Genomic DNA, 17354 nt, shown 5'->3' on the forward strand with positions numbered 1-17354 from the left:
GAAGACGCTTGCATGACGACCGCCTTTATGATGGGAGTTGTAGGAAGGAAGCCTCTCTTAAGAAGAATTCACTGAAAAAGGAGTCTTGAATTCGCAAAACTACATCTGAACCACCACTGGAATGGTGTCTGGTCGTGAGATGAAACACGCACAGCATTATGTTAGGCGTTCAAAGAATGCAAATAATGTTGAAGGGCAGCTCAAGCCAGTGGTGAAACGTGGAGGATATTTAGTGCCGTGGGTTGTTTTATACACAGGGGCCCTTGTGACAATGGATAGAACCATAAACTCTGGCGTGTAGCCAAGACATTTTGTCTAAAAAACCTGTTCCCTCCGCCAGGAAGCTACGCCTTGGCTGCAGATGAACCTGCCAACAGGACAACAATCCAAAAAATATGACCTCAGTCACCTCAGTCTCTAGACCTGAATCTGAATCCAATTGAACCACTGAGCTAAAAAAAAATCACAGTACACAGACATCAACCCAATAGGTTTACCCTGAGAATGACACCCCCACCCCCCAACCAAAGAAGCTCCATAACCTCATATGACAACACAGAAGGTGACTACTTACTGTTATATTAACCAAGCGAGGAACCACAAAATACTAATAACAGGAGTATTTTATTTTCTGTAATGTAGGTAATATATACTTTTCTGCATAAATTATATAGTACTTGTGTACTTCATTTAATTCAGATTTTTGATATCTCTATCAATGGTGGGAATAAAAAAGTCTGCTATATACAAGTGTAAATATGATGTGGCAAGGCATACTTTGAGGTCATTTTTTTATTTTTAACCCGTTAAATAATACATTTCATATTACAACAGTCATGTTACAAATCAGGACATCATTAAATATAACCAGCCTAGCTTCCCTTGAAATTCCTTAGAAAAACGATAATGCAAAGTAATCACAGGACACACAATCCAGAGAGCAATGCATACGCGGGGGTAAGTGTTAGGGTGGAAAGACGAATCTGAAAGGGTTGAAAGCATATCTACATGTTTTGTTTAATCCCTAAAGAAAATAACCCAATTAGGATAATAAGAATAGATATGCAGAGTTCAGTTTATTTAGTGCTCAACACCCTGGTTTTAACCTTCCTCAGCACTTGGAGACATGTATCCCCTTTAAGCAAAAGCTCTCGAACTGTAAAGAAAAAACACTGGTATTTTGCAAAAGGAAATTTACAGAAAATTCAGTATATTAAAATTAACTTAGCTTACTTAATTGTTCATTAAATTATTATTTTGTTGGAAAATGTTACTAAAAAGTGTAGCATATAAAAAAGATTAGCATTCTGTTACCTTTGTAACTTTGCCATTTCAATTTATCATCCTTCATTTTATAAATGACTGATGGGGGAAAAATATTATAAAAATACAGATTAGTTCACTTTTAGTCTATTTATGTATTTAAATTTAGCTTATTTTTATGGCATATACTACAACCAAAAGTCATTTTTTGACTGCGTAGCTGGCTAATCTTTGTCCAATCACATGGTAACCCAATAAACTTCCTCAGCTTCTCAAAATGTTGGTGTGTAAAGAGCCAAAGTCAGTCAGCTTTATGCCTGACATCCATGAATAAACCCCAGCCACTGCCACATCAACGGCTTGCACATCAAAATGATACCCAAAATGGTGGCAACATTTCTAGTTTTAATTGATCACTTTCAAAGGCTTATTTCACCAAAGAAAAATATTTCATTGAGAATTTATTTTCATTTTCAGCTTGGATACTTTTCATAAATACAAAGTAAATATCATTTTTTAAATAAAAGAATACCATCAAAAGTCAAAATGCAGTCATCTGTGGCAGAAAACAATATTTTTGATCAAAAATACTTCATGCCTTCCCACTTTAAAAACACATTGTTATGGAAGTCATTTCAAGACAACACATGCTATAAATCACCTTTATACATACAACCAAAGATTAAATACATTACCCCACCTTTGATATCTTGCAACCACACCCCGAATCATAAAATAAACGAAATCATAAAATAAACATTCATTTGGCGAACAAATATCTTAGATATTTATATATTTGAATTTTTGGTTTAGTTCAAGTCTAAGCATTATTGTCTCGTAGGCAGTTTGGAATCTGGCCTGAGTAACATCTTAACATCAGTGTCTTATGCCGTACACACCCACAACCATTATTTCAAACATTTTAAATATAACTTGAGCACTGCACACTGAAAGTCATTTCTCTGGAAATGCTGGAACATTCAGTGTACAACAGGCCAGACTGGCCGCTGTAAAGCTTGTGAGTAGGCACAGTGGTGTCATGGCGATTGACTGATACAGAGTAAACACAAGTGAAACGGAAGAGATTTCACACAGTCAGTAAACTAAAAGTAAGTACTAAAGTACTAAATACTAAAAGCTTTTTTTGCTTGTGAGTTTTGTTAAGGCACACCCCCTCCTCACTTCCTGTTCAGATAACTGGTGCAGTATGTAAGTCTTTACCATAGTGGCAAGAAGTTAATGAATAACCCTCACATTCTATGACACTATGACATCACACCAGCCTTCAGAATTTATCTGGGACATATATCGGTTTAAAATGGGGGTGAAATCTTGCTATGGAATTCTTCACCATTATTAGTGTGACAGCCAATAGCTTCATTCGGTCATTTTAAAGATAAATTGCGAACACAGTTACATTCTGTTTAAAAGGCCGTTTAGGCACAACCTGAATCCCTTTCTACAGCAGGTCAAATATATATTCAGATAATTCAGAGAACCATCTTATAGAATCTCTCACGGACAAGGAAATGCACATGGAGTATTGACTGCATTTACCAGGGGTGTAAACTTCAGGCTTCACCAAGATAGGATATGATTTCAATTCTTGAGGCAAATACGGTTCGTATTTGGAAATATCACAAATATTGCCACAATATGATCCAAAATGTTCTGATATATTAAGAAACAATCCACACACACACACACACACATATATATATGTATTTATACATATACATTTGTGTGTGTGTATGTGTGCATATATATATATATATATATATATATATATATATATATATATATATATATACTGACCAGCCACTTCATTAGGTACACCTGTTCAACTGCTCATTAACGCAAATATCTAATAAGCCAATCACGTGGCAGCAGCTCAATGTATTTAGGCATGTAGACATGGTCAAGACGATCTGCTGAAGTTCAAACCAAGCATCAGAATGGGGAAGAAAGGTGATTTAAGTGACTTTGAACGTGGCATGGTTGTTGATGCCAGACGGGTTTGAGTATTTCGGAAACTGCTGATCTCCTGGGATTTTCACGCACAACCATCTCTAAGGTTTACAGAGAATGGTCCGGTATCCAGTGAGTGGCAGTTCTCAGGACAAAAATGCCTTGTTGATGGCAGAGGTCAGAGGAGAATGGTCAGACTGGTTTGAGCTGATAGAAAGGCAACAGTAACTCAAATAACCACTCGTTACAACTGAGGTATGCAGAAGAGCATCTCTGAACGCACACCACGTCGACCCTTGAAGCAGATAGGCTACAGCAGCAGAAGACCACACCCGGTACTAGCAAGTACCTAATGAAGTATCCGATGAGTATATATATATATGTATATATATATGCTGACGTCATATTTAACAAGGGAAAACAGCAATAGTGCGAGTAACAACATCAAGTTGGAAACGTAAACAATGATGTTGGCACTGTTGCTAGAGAGCAAGATTATGGACATTTAAACAAATACTTTGCTGCGATTCATAATGATATAGATCGATTTTTGCATGTTGTGTTGATTGGATTGGATCGTTGCCCTTCGAATCAATACATCGATATATTGTTACACCCCTAGTATTTACAGTTTTACCACCATTATTAGTAACAAGGCCATAATAAATTTGGAACAACATATTTCAAAACATGTAAAAACTGACTGGATTCAATCTTCTGACCTCAACTCAACCTACTGCTTGTGTTTTATAACACAATGCCATATTTGATTAGCTTTCGCAAATCCATAAAGCATAGAAAAGCACCATACCAACTGTAATTCTAATCCGCATCATAAGCGGCCTTGTCAAGGGTCGGAGGAAATATTTCCATGTCATTTTCCTACAAGCAAATAGGTTTTAGCCAGGCTCAGAGGCGACTCTCTCTCTGCACTGTTTGTTTATTGCTTTATTGGAGGTTGTGACTTTAGAGCCTTTTTATAGCTACTGTTATGACACAAACACAGCTGCCGTAAGAAAGACGAAATCGCCCAACCCAGACAGACGTGAACTCGGTCATTCTGACTGAGCCGGCCCACGCGCAGCTCCGGTCAAGCGGGTTGCTACGGCGACGCCCGTGCCTTAGACTAGCACAGCTCATCTGTGACATCCTTGGCTTTAAAGGTTTTAACAGAGCTTTGGGGTTCCACCAGGACAGATATCTGACTGCACGTCGCTCTGGATCGCCAGCAGTCGCACTGCAGTGACCCTCCTGGCCCTTGCTTGCGTATGGTAATCACAGGACCGCACATATGCAAATGACTGACAGATTACTAAAATAATTATGAATTCATTATTTCATGACGAGCCTTATTGACTGGTTAAGGCGATCTATTTGAAAAGGCATACTTACATAAGGTTATTTTTGCAGTGATATATCTAGTTTTTAAAAGTGAATATGTGTATATACATTTTACAAAGCGTGTATTGCATATTTTTTATTGCATACGTTTTTACAAGTGTAATCTTAATTTACCACAATAATGTGTGAACATAAAATCACAAGTAGTCACAAGAAAAATTAAATTCCTTCACGGAAGCAGCATGAGCGTGTGTGGGCAGTATTAGTGCAATGCAACCCCTGTTCCCTTGTTTAGACAAGTCCCTGATATGTGCTCTATGCAGTCCATGCCCCCAGACAAATTACCTCAGTAACTCTTCACTCTAATTTTTGTCCTTGATCCAAATGTTTATCTTCTGAATGATAACCCACTCTTGCTGTGTGTTCGTCACTTTGATTCTCAGACAAGAGAGAGAACTGCCGATTTCTTCCTGAATGTTCTTCGCGTCGAACCGGCCCTTGACCAAGTGGCCTAGATTAAAGTACCTTGAACACGTGGGTCCTTGAGGCGTCTCCACCCGGTCCCGGCCCACCGCCACCTCAGCAGATTTTAGGATGTCTTTTTTCCCGTCCTTGGACCCGGTTGCGATTACGAGGCGCGTGAAGACGGCTGGTTTGCGAAGCACAACGGTGAAATGGTTGCCGGCGGCAGGGGACTTCCCCCAGAAGTAGCCGGCCCTGTTGCCGTAGGCCTTGTCCGGGGTGTACTCGTTGAACTGGGTGATGTCCGTCAGGACGCTGGCGGGGGGGTTGTCGGCAACGCCCCCAGGATCCTCTTCAAACTCGTCGTCCTTCAAGCGGTTGAGGGTGCCTCCAAAGGACGAATACAGACCCGCGTGCTGGAAGAGAGAGGGATTGGAGCGAATTACGTCCTTTTGGGTGAGGAGCTTGTTGAAGTGGTTCAGCAGCCAATCACAGGGCATTTCCTGGTAGAAGAGGAAGAGGAACTTGGCCAACTGGGGCAAATCCTTGGAGTGGTACAGCTTGCCGATGTAGCCCAGCTTAGAGAACTCCAAGGTCACCCAGTAAGACTGCCCCAGGGACAGGATAAACTTTCTGATGGCGGTGAAGAAGTTCTTGGCACAAGTAACATCGTCCTCCAGCATGATGTAGTAGCTGGACAGCTTGGCACTGAAGCCCAGGATGAAAGCGTAGTCCACGTTCTGCTTGGAGCGGAAGTGGACACGGGCGGGGCTGTCTTTGAAGTTCCTCTTCAGCCCTTCGAGGGGAGGGTAATAACTTTGGGGGGCGTGGATGACCAGGAGCTGGCCTCTGAGGACGGGGACAGGGAAGAGGTCGCTGATGTCACGCGCTGTACGCTCGTTCCAGTCTGTGTCGAAGTCGGCCAAGAAGACCACCACCACCATGTCCCTCAGCTCCTCCTCCGAAGACTGCGAGAAGATGGACTGCAGGGTGTCCAGCAGGTAAGTCCCTCGCTTCCTCTTTATGGAGCACAGGCCCACAGTGAGGAATTCTGGGAAAAATATAAGGTCAGAGAACTGCAGTGTCAAAGCTTGCCATTTTCATGCTCACATAGTCACACAACTTCTGCATTTAGGAATTTAGCAGATGCTAAAATGTACTAATAATTTTAGACCCACTATGTTTGGGTTAGAATATACTATGCACAGTCAAAGAGTCAAAGTAATAATCTCAAAAATAAAGATGCAATATCTTTCAGAATTCAAATAAACATACCTTACCAATATATTTATATTGATAACACCAGATAACCTGCCAGTAATGTATGAGGACTTTTGAATCAATTAATTGAATTTCAATTAGGTTTTTCAAATGAAATTCAATGAATGATTCAAAAATCCTCATACTGTATATTCCAGCAATTGTAATGGAACTAAGCCCCCAAAGCTAATGAATACTTCACATAATCAATACCTTTATTAATTAGAATCTTTAACACAGCGGGCAGTGCTTATACTCCTGAATAATGTCAAAGTTACTAGAAGAATTTCCAAAAGGAACATTCATAAAGGGCCTATTTTCAGGGATGTACTGGGGGCCCTTACTTCGGGTCTGTGTAGTAGAGCCTGCCAGAAAACGGTAGGTCACATTGAATGGCACGGAGTCGTTCTGGAGGTCCTGGAACACCTGCTGGCTCCTGGCTGAATTCCACTGCCGTAAGACAGTCGCCCTGGCCAACAACTGCACCTCCTGCAAGAAGAGATGCCCCACACCCTTTACTTACAGCTCTGCGGTTCACTTCTACATGTTTCTGTGTGGGAGGAGCCAGACCAGTCTCCAGGACACCACCTTACACTGTCACCTAATAGGACGACATGCTCCAGCGCACGCAACGGTAACACAAGTTCCTTCCTGCTTATCAGGAAGTGCAGACCCTTGACCTACTTCACAAGCAGATTCTGGAATCCTATAGCTCACGTGTTTGCCATCACGGAAGTCCATTTGCATTCACTTATGTCATAATGAGATGCTACAGTCTGACCTTCAGCTAAATCCACAAGGTCGTGACACAATAATGACTGCTGAATGGAGATGACTGACATTAAAATATTATCCAGTTTACTTTCCCAACAGTGTTACATTGAGAATACTGTAGTGTAACAGGTTCAGCTGGGAACCAAGGGAGGGAACAGCTGATGTCTTTGAAACAATAGTTCATTCAGTATTACAGTCTAAAGTCCACGGTGGCCTAAACACACCCAGACTCACTGAAAAAATAACGAATTCCAGACTGCTAGTGCAATGAAGTAACTCTTATTGCATCTGAACAATCAGACTTTACTCCTAGAGTTAAATCAACTTGTAACATAAAAAATGATGCTCCCATTCCGATTAAAGTGATAGTTCACTCCCTACAGTTTTTTCCAAATATAATTCCAGTTTAACGTGAGTTCTCTGTTGGCTCAGGCAGTTTTTAGGTACAACAAAGACCATTTTAGCCTGTTTATCATGATCTGCCAGCACAACAGTGGCTGGTATAGGGGTATTCAAAATAAAGCAAAATAAATAAATAAATACATACATACATAATAAAGCATTTCAAATAACACCAAAGCAGCTTGTATAGTAGCGCTACACCTCTAGAGGTTGTAGGAGTATACTTTTTTCCAAGAAAACTGATATTTATTTTTATACTTGTGAATTATAAAAATGATCAAATTTCTTATTCATAAACCCCAGAAAGTAAACTATGAATTAATCCTGATTCCATCAAATTGAGAATTAAGTGTTAAGCCACCACCTGTGGTGGATACAAAAATTGTACTTGAGTTACCAATGAAAACGCAAACAGAATTAAATTTGGACCAAAAGTGAAATCTGGTGAGAACAGAACAAGCAAGGGCCCAGGACAACAGTGTGCGAACAAAAAGTACCCACTCCCTGACCCATCAGTAATTCATCTCCAATAACCACCCCACACTCGTATTACCAAGGGAGGAAGAACAGTGCTGCTATTACTCACGTCTGGCTTAGAGTTGTCATGGCTGATGGTGAGGTAGGCGAAGACGAAGGTGAAGAATAGCGTTGCGGCGGTCAAGGTCCTTTTCCAGTAAATTCTCATCGCTGCTCAACGCCACGGCAACACAACATCAAGGGCAAAGGCGCGTACTGTGAGTGCACCATGACTCGCGGGTCGCCGATGGAGATGGCGGGCGAAACCTGTTCAGGGAAACGTAGTGAACAGGACCTGAAAGCGGCAGCATAACAGCCATATAATTAAGGCTCTCTCCGCTAACTGCACGGCTCAGATCTGCTCTCACGGAGAGGCAGGCCCCCCCCTTCTGACTGATTCAACGTCAACACCATTTATCAATAATTCAGTCGACACAGAGTCGACTGGCATCCCAGAGAAACGAAACTAAATATCGTGGTCAAAGCCTTGAAAGGATGTGGTTCACACAGGTTTCTAAGTAAGATGAAAAACTGTGGCTAAGTAAGATGAAAAACTCAGTCAGGGGAAAAACCCCCCGTGCATGAGCGCTAACAATCAGAAATAAAAGACTTTTTAGTAGAAGAGCACAGAACTAGTAGAGCTACTGCAGCGATTGCAGCCCACTCACGTCACTATAAAACAATGGCCTGACTGCTGTTCACACGTAGCATTAGTGAAAATGCCTGTAATATGAAAATCACATTGAAGCTAAATGGAACACTTCACCGTTCGTGAAAATGCTCCTCGGTCAAGTAACAAGCCAAGAGGAAGTTCTACTTAATTTAAACATAATCATTTGTAGTGTTTTATGTCTGAGCACTGTATACAAGACTGACATTATCACCAGGACACATAAATGTTATTACCTGGTCCACAGTTTTCTGGTGTGGAGTGTGATCTGAATTTCCTAAATTCGTATAACCTGGAATCAATTCTTCACAATATTTCACCACCTACTCAAAGCAATTCTGAGTAAAATGGTTTGTGTAGACAGGAAATACTGGCACTGTGCTTGAATGCCCTAGAACACAACTAGCTTAAGAGTCAACAACAAAACTACACTGCAAAAACCAAAAAAAAAAAAAAGTTGATTTTGACAAGTATTTTAGTCTTATGTCTAATTAATTTAAATAAAACAAAAAGATTGCCAAAGAGGTAGGACAGTTGGACTCATTTCAAGATTTGACAATTTCATGTGAAAAGCAAAAGTTACCTAAAACATCCAGCCATCACAGAAATTATCACGCTGTCCACGGGAAAGAATTTGTAAATTGCAAAATGCATTAGGAAATGAAACCTTCTGGGAAAGGCTTTCTCTCAATGAAAATAACGTCTGCCTGTACTCAGCTAACTACTCAGGCTGCCAAGGTGAAAACTAACTGGAAAATGTCAACTATATTTGGTGCCCCACGCAAATACATCTTATCTACAGGTACATAATCTCAAACTAAAACATAGCCACTCCAATGTCACAATACAAAGGGCCATGGTTATGTGGAAGTTAACACCGTTTCTTTGACACGGTTAAACTGCAAGGGAAGCAGAAAAAAGCACTTTTTTCTGAAAAAAAAGCAGCAAATATTCTTTCTCCGGTGGCCTCCTACTGCATCTTCCACCCGGAGACCAAGCCACAGAGCACTGTTGTTCGTATTGGGAAGGTACGATTCCTTTAAAAATCTATTTATTTTTTAATCCAAATATTTAGTTTGGAAGCAGAGCTTCTCAATATGTTGATTTCCAACTGCCGGAGCAGGCACAGCAGCTAGCTCCATTACTTGAAATGGAGGCTGAATATTCAAACATTAAGGCAAATCAGTGACCACTACAGCCACACCCCTAGATGCTGCAAACAGACAGCCACCAGCCAGCTCTCCCAGAGTGTAAACCAAATGAAAAATATTCTCAATTTACCATTCTCTTCATTTTGAACTCATTAACAAAAAAAGAGAGCATTTGCGAGAAAGGTAAAAGAGTCCAGGTTGAACTTTGGGCTCATAAATTAAGTAAATCTTCATGTTCTATATACAGCTTACTAGTCAGTTATAGATTTCTCAAGTGACATCTTGTACAATTATAAAATGAATGTACGTTAGCTAGCAAGGCGGACATGTCATGTCCTCCATAAGGAATAAGTGAGCAGTGAGCATGTACATAATTAAAACGGTTTGGCATTTGTATGGGAGGGCAGTGTGTAGACAACCGGGCAGAGGCGTATGTTGTTCCAGGTCCCTCAGGTCCCTGAGGATCTGCTTTCTCTCAGTGCGCTCACTTCTGTGTCAATAAAAACACAGGACTACAGTCTCACTGCTTTACTGTGCAAGCGCACGCAAGATGGCTGATCAGAGCACACATCAGCGGTGAGAGATGACACAGTGCACTACGGAATGTGCTTTTCTCTCCGCTTGTGTCACCTCAGACCACCTGTCGCAGTGGGACGGAAGGCCGTGGCACAAGCGGAACCTGTCTCACCTGCGAATTCCAAGGCAGGGGCCAGGCGGCAACCTCTTTAGGTGAACGAGGTGCCAAGCGCTCGTTTATTAGGAAAATTCCAGTCAGCCGCTTGGCGGAGAGCATCACCCTGTCGATACCTGTGGTGCTTGAGAGAGTGGGCCCAAGGGGCTGTCCAGGTGCGTAACCTCAGATAGGGGGGTGAGGTTCCACTGGGATTCTGGCGAGTTGGGAACTAAGAAATGTTCAGGTTCTCGCCCCCAAAAAAAAATGCTAGAAATAACATTTCCACGAGCAGGGACGGGCTAGATTAGACGGTCATTGTTTTCCTCCAAAAAATGTTAAATTTAACGTGAATTTTGGTTTTTTTTAACATGCAGGGTTTCCACTGGTTATAAGCAGCTGTGGTGCTGCGTCACAGCAAGATTTACTGTGCCACGGTAACATAAATCCCCCCGAAACACATTTTAATGTGATTACTGACACCACCCAATAAAACTTCCGAAAAATAATCTGACCACCACAATGCACGAGACGCATCTATAATACCGTATGCATCTATAATGTCATATGCAGTGTATATCATCTGAAGTTTGGGGGTTAGGGGACCCCATGTAATCCAACACACCTCACCACTCCGGGTGTGTAGGCCACCCAGTGTAGCAACAATGATCAATATGAAGATGTTTCGCACGGCTACCTCAAGTCGACCAAACAAAGCTGTGTAGGCTAAAGCTGCTTAGTTATAAGTAAAATCTAATTTGAATTTTTGGACTGAGTAAAGTGATTCGCTGATGTCGTATAAACACAAACTCAGGCAATACTTGTTTACATTTTCATTTAAGTTTATAAGCTGGCCAGAAACAATTATTCATACCAAAATTGATATGACCCAGGAGTACTGTTATTCATTCACGAAAAAGATGTCATCAAATGATGACCAGTTGACATGTGCTAGCGTTTGTTTGTGGTAACATCATTAGCTATAGCAAGTGTTTACCCAAGTAGACTATTAGATGAGTTGCACTACATTTCCAAACACCCCTCCTAATTAGTGGTTTTGGCTATTTCAGCCACACCCATTGATAACACTTGAATAAATTCAAGCATACAGCCATGCAATCTCCACTGACAAACACTGGAAGTAAAATGGGTTGTACTGAAGAGCTCAGTGGCTTTCGACATAGCACTGCCACCTTTCCAGCAAGTCGGTCTGTCAAATTTCTGTCCTGCTAGAGCTGCCCCAGTCAACTGTAAGTGCTGTTATTATCAAGTGGAAACTTATAGGAGCGACAACCGCTCAGCTGTGAAGTGGTAGGCCGCACGCTCCAGCTCAAGCTCACAGAACGAGACCGCCGAGCGCCGAAGTGTGTAGCGCATAAAAATCATCTGTCCTCGGTTTCAACACTCACTGCACAGTTCCAAACTACGTCTGGAAACAACGTCAGCACAACAACTGTTCGTCAAGAGCTTCATGAAATGGGTTTCCATGGGCAAGCAGCCGTACACAAGCCCAAGATCACCATGCGCAATGCCACGCATCGGCTGGAGTGGTGTAAAGCACACCGCCTTTGGACTCTGGAAACACGTTCTCTGGGGTGATGAAGCATGCTTCACTCTCTGGCAGTCTGACAGATGAATCTGGGTTTGGCAAAATGCATAGGGCCTATTGTACTGGCCTGAATAGTGCCAACTATAAAGTTTGGTGGAGGAGGACTAATGGTCTGGGCCTGTTTTCTATGGTTTGGGCTATGCCCCTTAGTTCCAATGAAGGGAAACTTCAATGCTACAGTACACAATGACATTCTAAGGAAGTGTGCACTTCCAAATTTGGCAACAGTTTGGGGAGGGTCCTTTCCTGTTTCGGTCTGACAATGCTCCCGCGCACAAAGCAAGGTCCATAAACAAATGGCTTGCTGAGTTCAGTGGGGAAGAACTTGACTGACCTGCAGACAGCCCTGACCTCTACCCCATCAAACACCTTTGGGATGAACTGGAATGCTGACTGTGAGCCAGGCCTCACGCCCAATATCAGTGCCCAACCTCACTAATGCTCTTGAGACTGAATGGAAGCGAATCCCTCTAGCCATGTTCCAAAATCTACTGGAAAACCTTCCCAGAAGAGTGGAGACTGTTACAGCAGCAAAGGGGGGTCCAACTCCATATTAATGCCCATGGGATGTATATGTACTTGAGATGTTCAACAAGTACATATGGGAGTGATGTTCAGGTGTCCACATACATTTGGAAAAGTAGTGTCAATGCAATGCTTCCTCGTGGAAACTCGGGCTACCAGCCTAAAATGCAATTTCGCTGGAATCTGCTTCTGCTCCAGCTAGTTACCATCTGGAATTTGGTGACGGTTTGTTGTCTGTACCAAGCTGGCCCAGCTGCTGGGCATGATCCTGCCAGCACGGCTGCCATCTCACACCTCTTGTTGCCAGCTTAACCATCTCCAAACCAGCTTCAAACCCGCTGGACCAGCTTCAAACCTGCCAGATCATTATCAAACCCGCTGGACCAGCTTCAAACCTGCAGGATCAGCTAAGAACCACCTTTGGAACCAAGCTGGAATTTCCACCACTGTCACTGTGCTGAAACGGGAGTGCATTCTGGACAGGGGAACGCCACCCTGGTTCAGTTTTTCCCTTCAATTAAAAAAAAAATAGTACAGAGCAGCACTGTTACAATGTCAAAGGATTTTTACGTCACAAGCCATGGTCATAACCATAAACTCCTGTGATTCTGAAATCACACTAACCCACTAAGACAATAAAACTACAGCTGACAACCCCCGCCTGCCGCTGTCACGTCAGTGCTGTGAGCATGCAGGACTGCATTCATCGCTCTACAGCATGTCTTACACTGAACACCATTTCAGTACAGTATCCCATTTTAACTTGCAGGGATGGTACAGTGACCTGAAACCAACTGTAATGTGTCAGGACTCATTACCAAGGGTACCCATGTCTGTGTTCTCCAACACCAAACTTCAGTAGTGTTTTATCCACATGCTACAGGTGCAGACCTGAAACCAATGCTCATGTCCTCTGGGACTCATTAGTAAGGATGCACACAGCCTATCGTCTCCAACAAAAGAAACTCAAACATATTTGGAGAATGCATTTTAGGGAAACAAAAACACTTGGCTAGTGAGTGCACAATGAATTGTTTATCTCCGTCTTATGTAACAAAATGTTTACATTTTAAGCATTTTTAAAATTCATATAAAATTAAGAAATGACTTTTGGTGGATAACAAACAGCAATCGTGCGCATACGACCCAGAGTACACTGCAGTTGGTTTCAGCTCTCAATAACACATGAATAAAAGCTTTTAAAAACATTTGTTAAAAATAAAAATTCATACAAAATTGGAGAATGCCTTTTGGTGGAAAACAAACACTGGAACCTTACAAATGAGTGTCAGAACGCAAATAGGTTTCAGATCTCTAACTATGGCCGGATGTAGAAAACGTGCCAATTAAGGTTTAATATATTTTACTGAAATTAAGAAATTAAGCCTTTGCTTTGCGAAAGCAAAGGCTTTGCAAATTTGCTCATGACTGCGTCCCTTTAACATTTTATTGCAATTGGTCGAGGTGGTCCCCAGCCAGGCAAGCTTGCGTATTGCGTGTGTCCCAACTGTAAAACAATGGTAGTAAAATACAGTTTCCCCCCTTTTTTCAATGAGTCTAATTTAAGTCTATTTTTGTACCCATCCTTAGCATGCTTTTGAGATTTGTAAAGCCGCAGTTTGGCGAACATCCTAAATGAAACTAACTTTACCACGATGTCTAGCCTGCGATGGTAGCGCAAATAGGGTAGCCTACGCGTGAATGAAGACTCGCTGCATACCCGTCTACAGTTGGTTGGTTACACACAAAAGCAAAACAGGCTATAAATCAACTGGGAGCGACTAAAATTAACAAAATGTGTTTAACATAGAACAAACTATGTGTAGTCTTTTTTTTCCTCAGGTGGAAGTTTGTAAACCAAATTGCTCGGAAGTGAAGGGGAACTGGAAACAAAGCAGAAATACATCTTTAACCATTCATCGAATACATCAGTGACAAATCTATATAATCGCAAACTGATGCATTATCCGATTAAATATTGTTATATATAGAGACTACGTTACGGTAGACTGTAATGGATAGGCTAGGGGTTTACACAAAAAATATATATTTTTTTTGTTTTTCAAGCTTTCTCCGTAAAACATCTTTGTAACGGTGTCTCTGTAAAAAGAACTATACAAATAAAACTGAATTGAATATTCAAGAGTCTTTGCTCACCTGTTAGGACCGGGGCTCTTGAATCTCCATCACAGATAAAGCCGCAGATCAAGTAAAAGTGGGTGCCGTGCCTAATTCCGCGGTCCACAATCCGTTAAATGCTCCGCGCTGGCAAACTTCACTTGTAAACTTCCCACGGGAGGACGTGACGCAGCATCAAAAGAACACGAGTAGACACTCGAACCGACGAGGAGGGGCAAGGAGTTAGACCGGAGATCCACCGTCCTGTAGGTTTTCACTCCAACCCTAACAATGTACACCTCAACAACAGCTAGGGCTCTCGTTGAGCTGCTAATCAGTATAATCAGATGTGCCAAAACAGGGTTGGAATCAAAATCAAAAGTCACTCTTTAATCTGACAAACCCAAGTGGATAAAAAGGTTGTATGATTCGGTATTATTTTTAATGAAATGAAAACAGGGGGAAACCAAATTCTCCAGTGTCTGACTTCTTCGTGTCCATGTCCATATTGCATGAAATATGACTTCATACTGCCCAGTGTCACCTCAGTGCCAGACTAGTTTCATTATTCTCTATTATTTTGAATGAAATGAAAAATAGGGGGAAACAATTTTTTTGTTGGTCTCCCAGCATGTTTTGCATAAAATATAAGTTCAGACTGCCCAGAACTGAGACAGATTTAATGGCAAAATGTGACCCTCATCACACTGAAGTCCTGTTTAACAGAATATGGACAGAGAAACTTATCAAACTGAATGATTTAGTTTCCACTTTTTAAACAGGAAGCAAAAAAAAAAAAAAAAAACTGTTACTGGATAACTTGGATTCTCCGCTTTTTATAACCTTATTCCAAGTATTGTACAATGAACAATATGACCCTGGTTGAGGTCATATTTGATGGAAAGCTTTCAGGTTCTAGGTACTGTGCTGTAAGAGTAAACAAAACAAAAAAAAAGAAGACCAACTGGATATATAGCCGAATGTATCAAGTATAAATCAAAGAAACATACTTATCTTAAGCACTACCTTTATCAGGTAGCTGCACTTAATATTGCGTGCAGTTCTGGGACCTGTACTACAAGACAGATATATAGAAGATATGCAAAAGGTTCAAAGAAAGTCACCTAAATTGGTTCCTGGTATGAAAGATAAATGAGGAATGAGGATAGATTTAGGATGAGCAAAAAGGTAAGTTATCACAGACATGAGGAAGAATTTTTTCACACAGAGTAGTCACTGTGTGGAACAGCTCGCCAGGTCATGCAGTGGAGGCAGAAACTCAGGGGTTTTTTCCAAGACCAGGCTTCATATGGTGCTAGATACTAGTCTGTAGGTGAACTGAGCACTAGGTACAATTTAGTGTTGGGAAAATGGCGAGCATTGTTGGGCTGAATGGCCCATTCTCTTCTTTACGTCGTTACACTATGACCATTCAAAAGGAAACTTAAAAATAACTGAATAATTTAGTATCCACCTATTTCTCACGTCATTAAAAACAATAGAGAATAACACAGCTTGTTTTGCAACTCAAGTTTGCCAGATTCAATAGTGAAATGTGGCAACGGGCAGTTTTAACGGTCCAGGAAACTGAAATCTGTGAATTATCTGCCGATGTGTAGTTTTAGTACATTTTTGTATTCACAAACAGCCCCCAAATACTTTTAAAATGATTTCTCGCAAAAAAAAAACAAAAAAAACATAAAAGCCTGCACCAAAATTGGCTTGGTTACCTCCTTGGCTAAACGCCTGATTTTCAGAGGGCGGGGTTAATCTTTTCTACATAACTGCCGTTTTTCTATGTAATATGTAAATATCTTGCCACTTTTGTGCAGATAAGCTATGCTGAAAATGCCTCAGCATTGCCCCTTCTCTGGACGCAGAGAAAGCAATACGCTTTTTTCCTTTCACAAAATTGAAGAGACCTACAGGAAATGGGTTTTATTTCTGGAGCCCACGGGCACACCAATATTACAATATAATAATAATATTTGCAGAGCCCATTTTCACCTGGAAGTTGTCACTGAATGTGGTGAATCGGTCAGTAGGCCTACTGTTTACTAGTGACAATTAAATAGCTATACATGTGAAATCAGACTTTTTGTTATTTGGGTGTAACGTCTGGAGTTTGCTATAGAGTCTAATGGTGGTGTACAGTAGCTCAGCGTTACAACGTTATTGTACTTTATGTTGCGTTCTTTCGTTTTGTCTGCTAGCGCAATGCTACGGGTCTAATCCAGCTAGCGATAAGGAATGGTTTACATGTGACGAGTCTTACGGATATGAATGTTAATTAGCGCAGAATACATGCCTAACCTGCCTTCTCTGCTGAACAGTTCACAATAATCTAATAGCGTTTATTACAATTTAATGGTTATAATTGGGTTAAAAAGAAGAAATATATAAAGAAATATTAAGAAGACAATCAATTGTCAGTTCTGGGGAATATAACCACAATTTGACTCCAGTTGCCTGGACCTTTAAGTCCTGTTTGACACAATATGGACATGAGAACATAAACGTCAGTAACTGAATAATTTTCTTTCCCCCAGTTTTTTAAAATAAAAAAATACGGAACAATAAAACTTTGCAAAAATGAAATGCATTTAATATATGATATGGGGAAGC

The 17354-nt window shown here is 41.2% G+C and overlaps 1 protein-coding gene across 1 annotated transcript; it reads right to left on the minus strand.

Moving 5' to 3' along the window:
- Positions 1 to 777: 777 nt before the first annotated feature.
- LOC135234978 (alpha-1,3-mannosyl-glycoprotein 4-beta-N-acetylglucosaminyltransferase C-like) lies at positions 778 to 16273 on the minus strand. The gene is made up of 4 exons (XM_064300151.1): positions 14769 to 16273; positions 8057 to 8253; positions 6639 to 6783; positions 778 to 6085 (listed from the first exon to the last, which is right to left on the minus strand). Exons 2-4 carry the CDS (start codon positions 8153 to 8155, stop codon positions 4935 to 4937), a joined length of 1395 nt encoding a protein of 464 aa, XP_064156221.1. The 5' UTR covers positions 8156 to 8253; positions 14769 to 16273; the 3' UTR covers positions 778 to 4934.
- Positions 16274 to 17354: the final 1081 nt, after the last annotated feature.

This window comes from Anguilla rostrata, chromosome 11, assembly GCF_018555375.3.
Source record: "Anguilla rostrata isolate EN2019 chromosome 11, ASM1855537v3, whole genome shotgun sequence".
Classification (NCBI taxonomy): Eukaryota; Metazoa; Chordata; class Actinopteri; order Anguilliformes; family Anguillidae; genus Anguilla; species Anguilla rostrata.

What these genes read in the sequence shown, in the direction of transcription:
- LOC135234978 (XM_064300151.1), bottom strand. Translation starts at nt 8,155, where the DNA reads ATGAGAATTTACTGGAAAAGGACCTTGACCGCCGCAACGCTATTCTTC. An exon ending in ATGACAACTCTAAGCCAGAC is followed by an intron (nt 6,784 to 8,056) that starts GTGAGTAATAGC and finishes CTCTTCTTGCAG; the next exon opens with GAGGTGCAGTTGTTGGCCAG. An exon ending in CTCTACTACACAGACCCGAA is followed by an intron (nt 6,086 to 6,638) that starts GTAAGGGCCCCC and finishes TATTTTTCCCAG; the next exon opens with AATTCCTCACTGTGGGCCTG.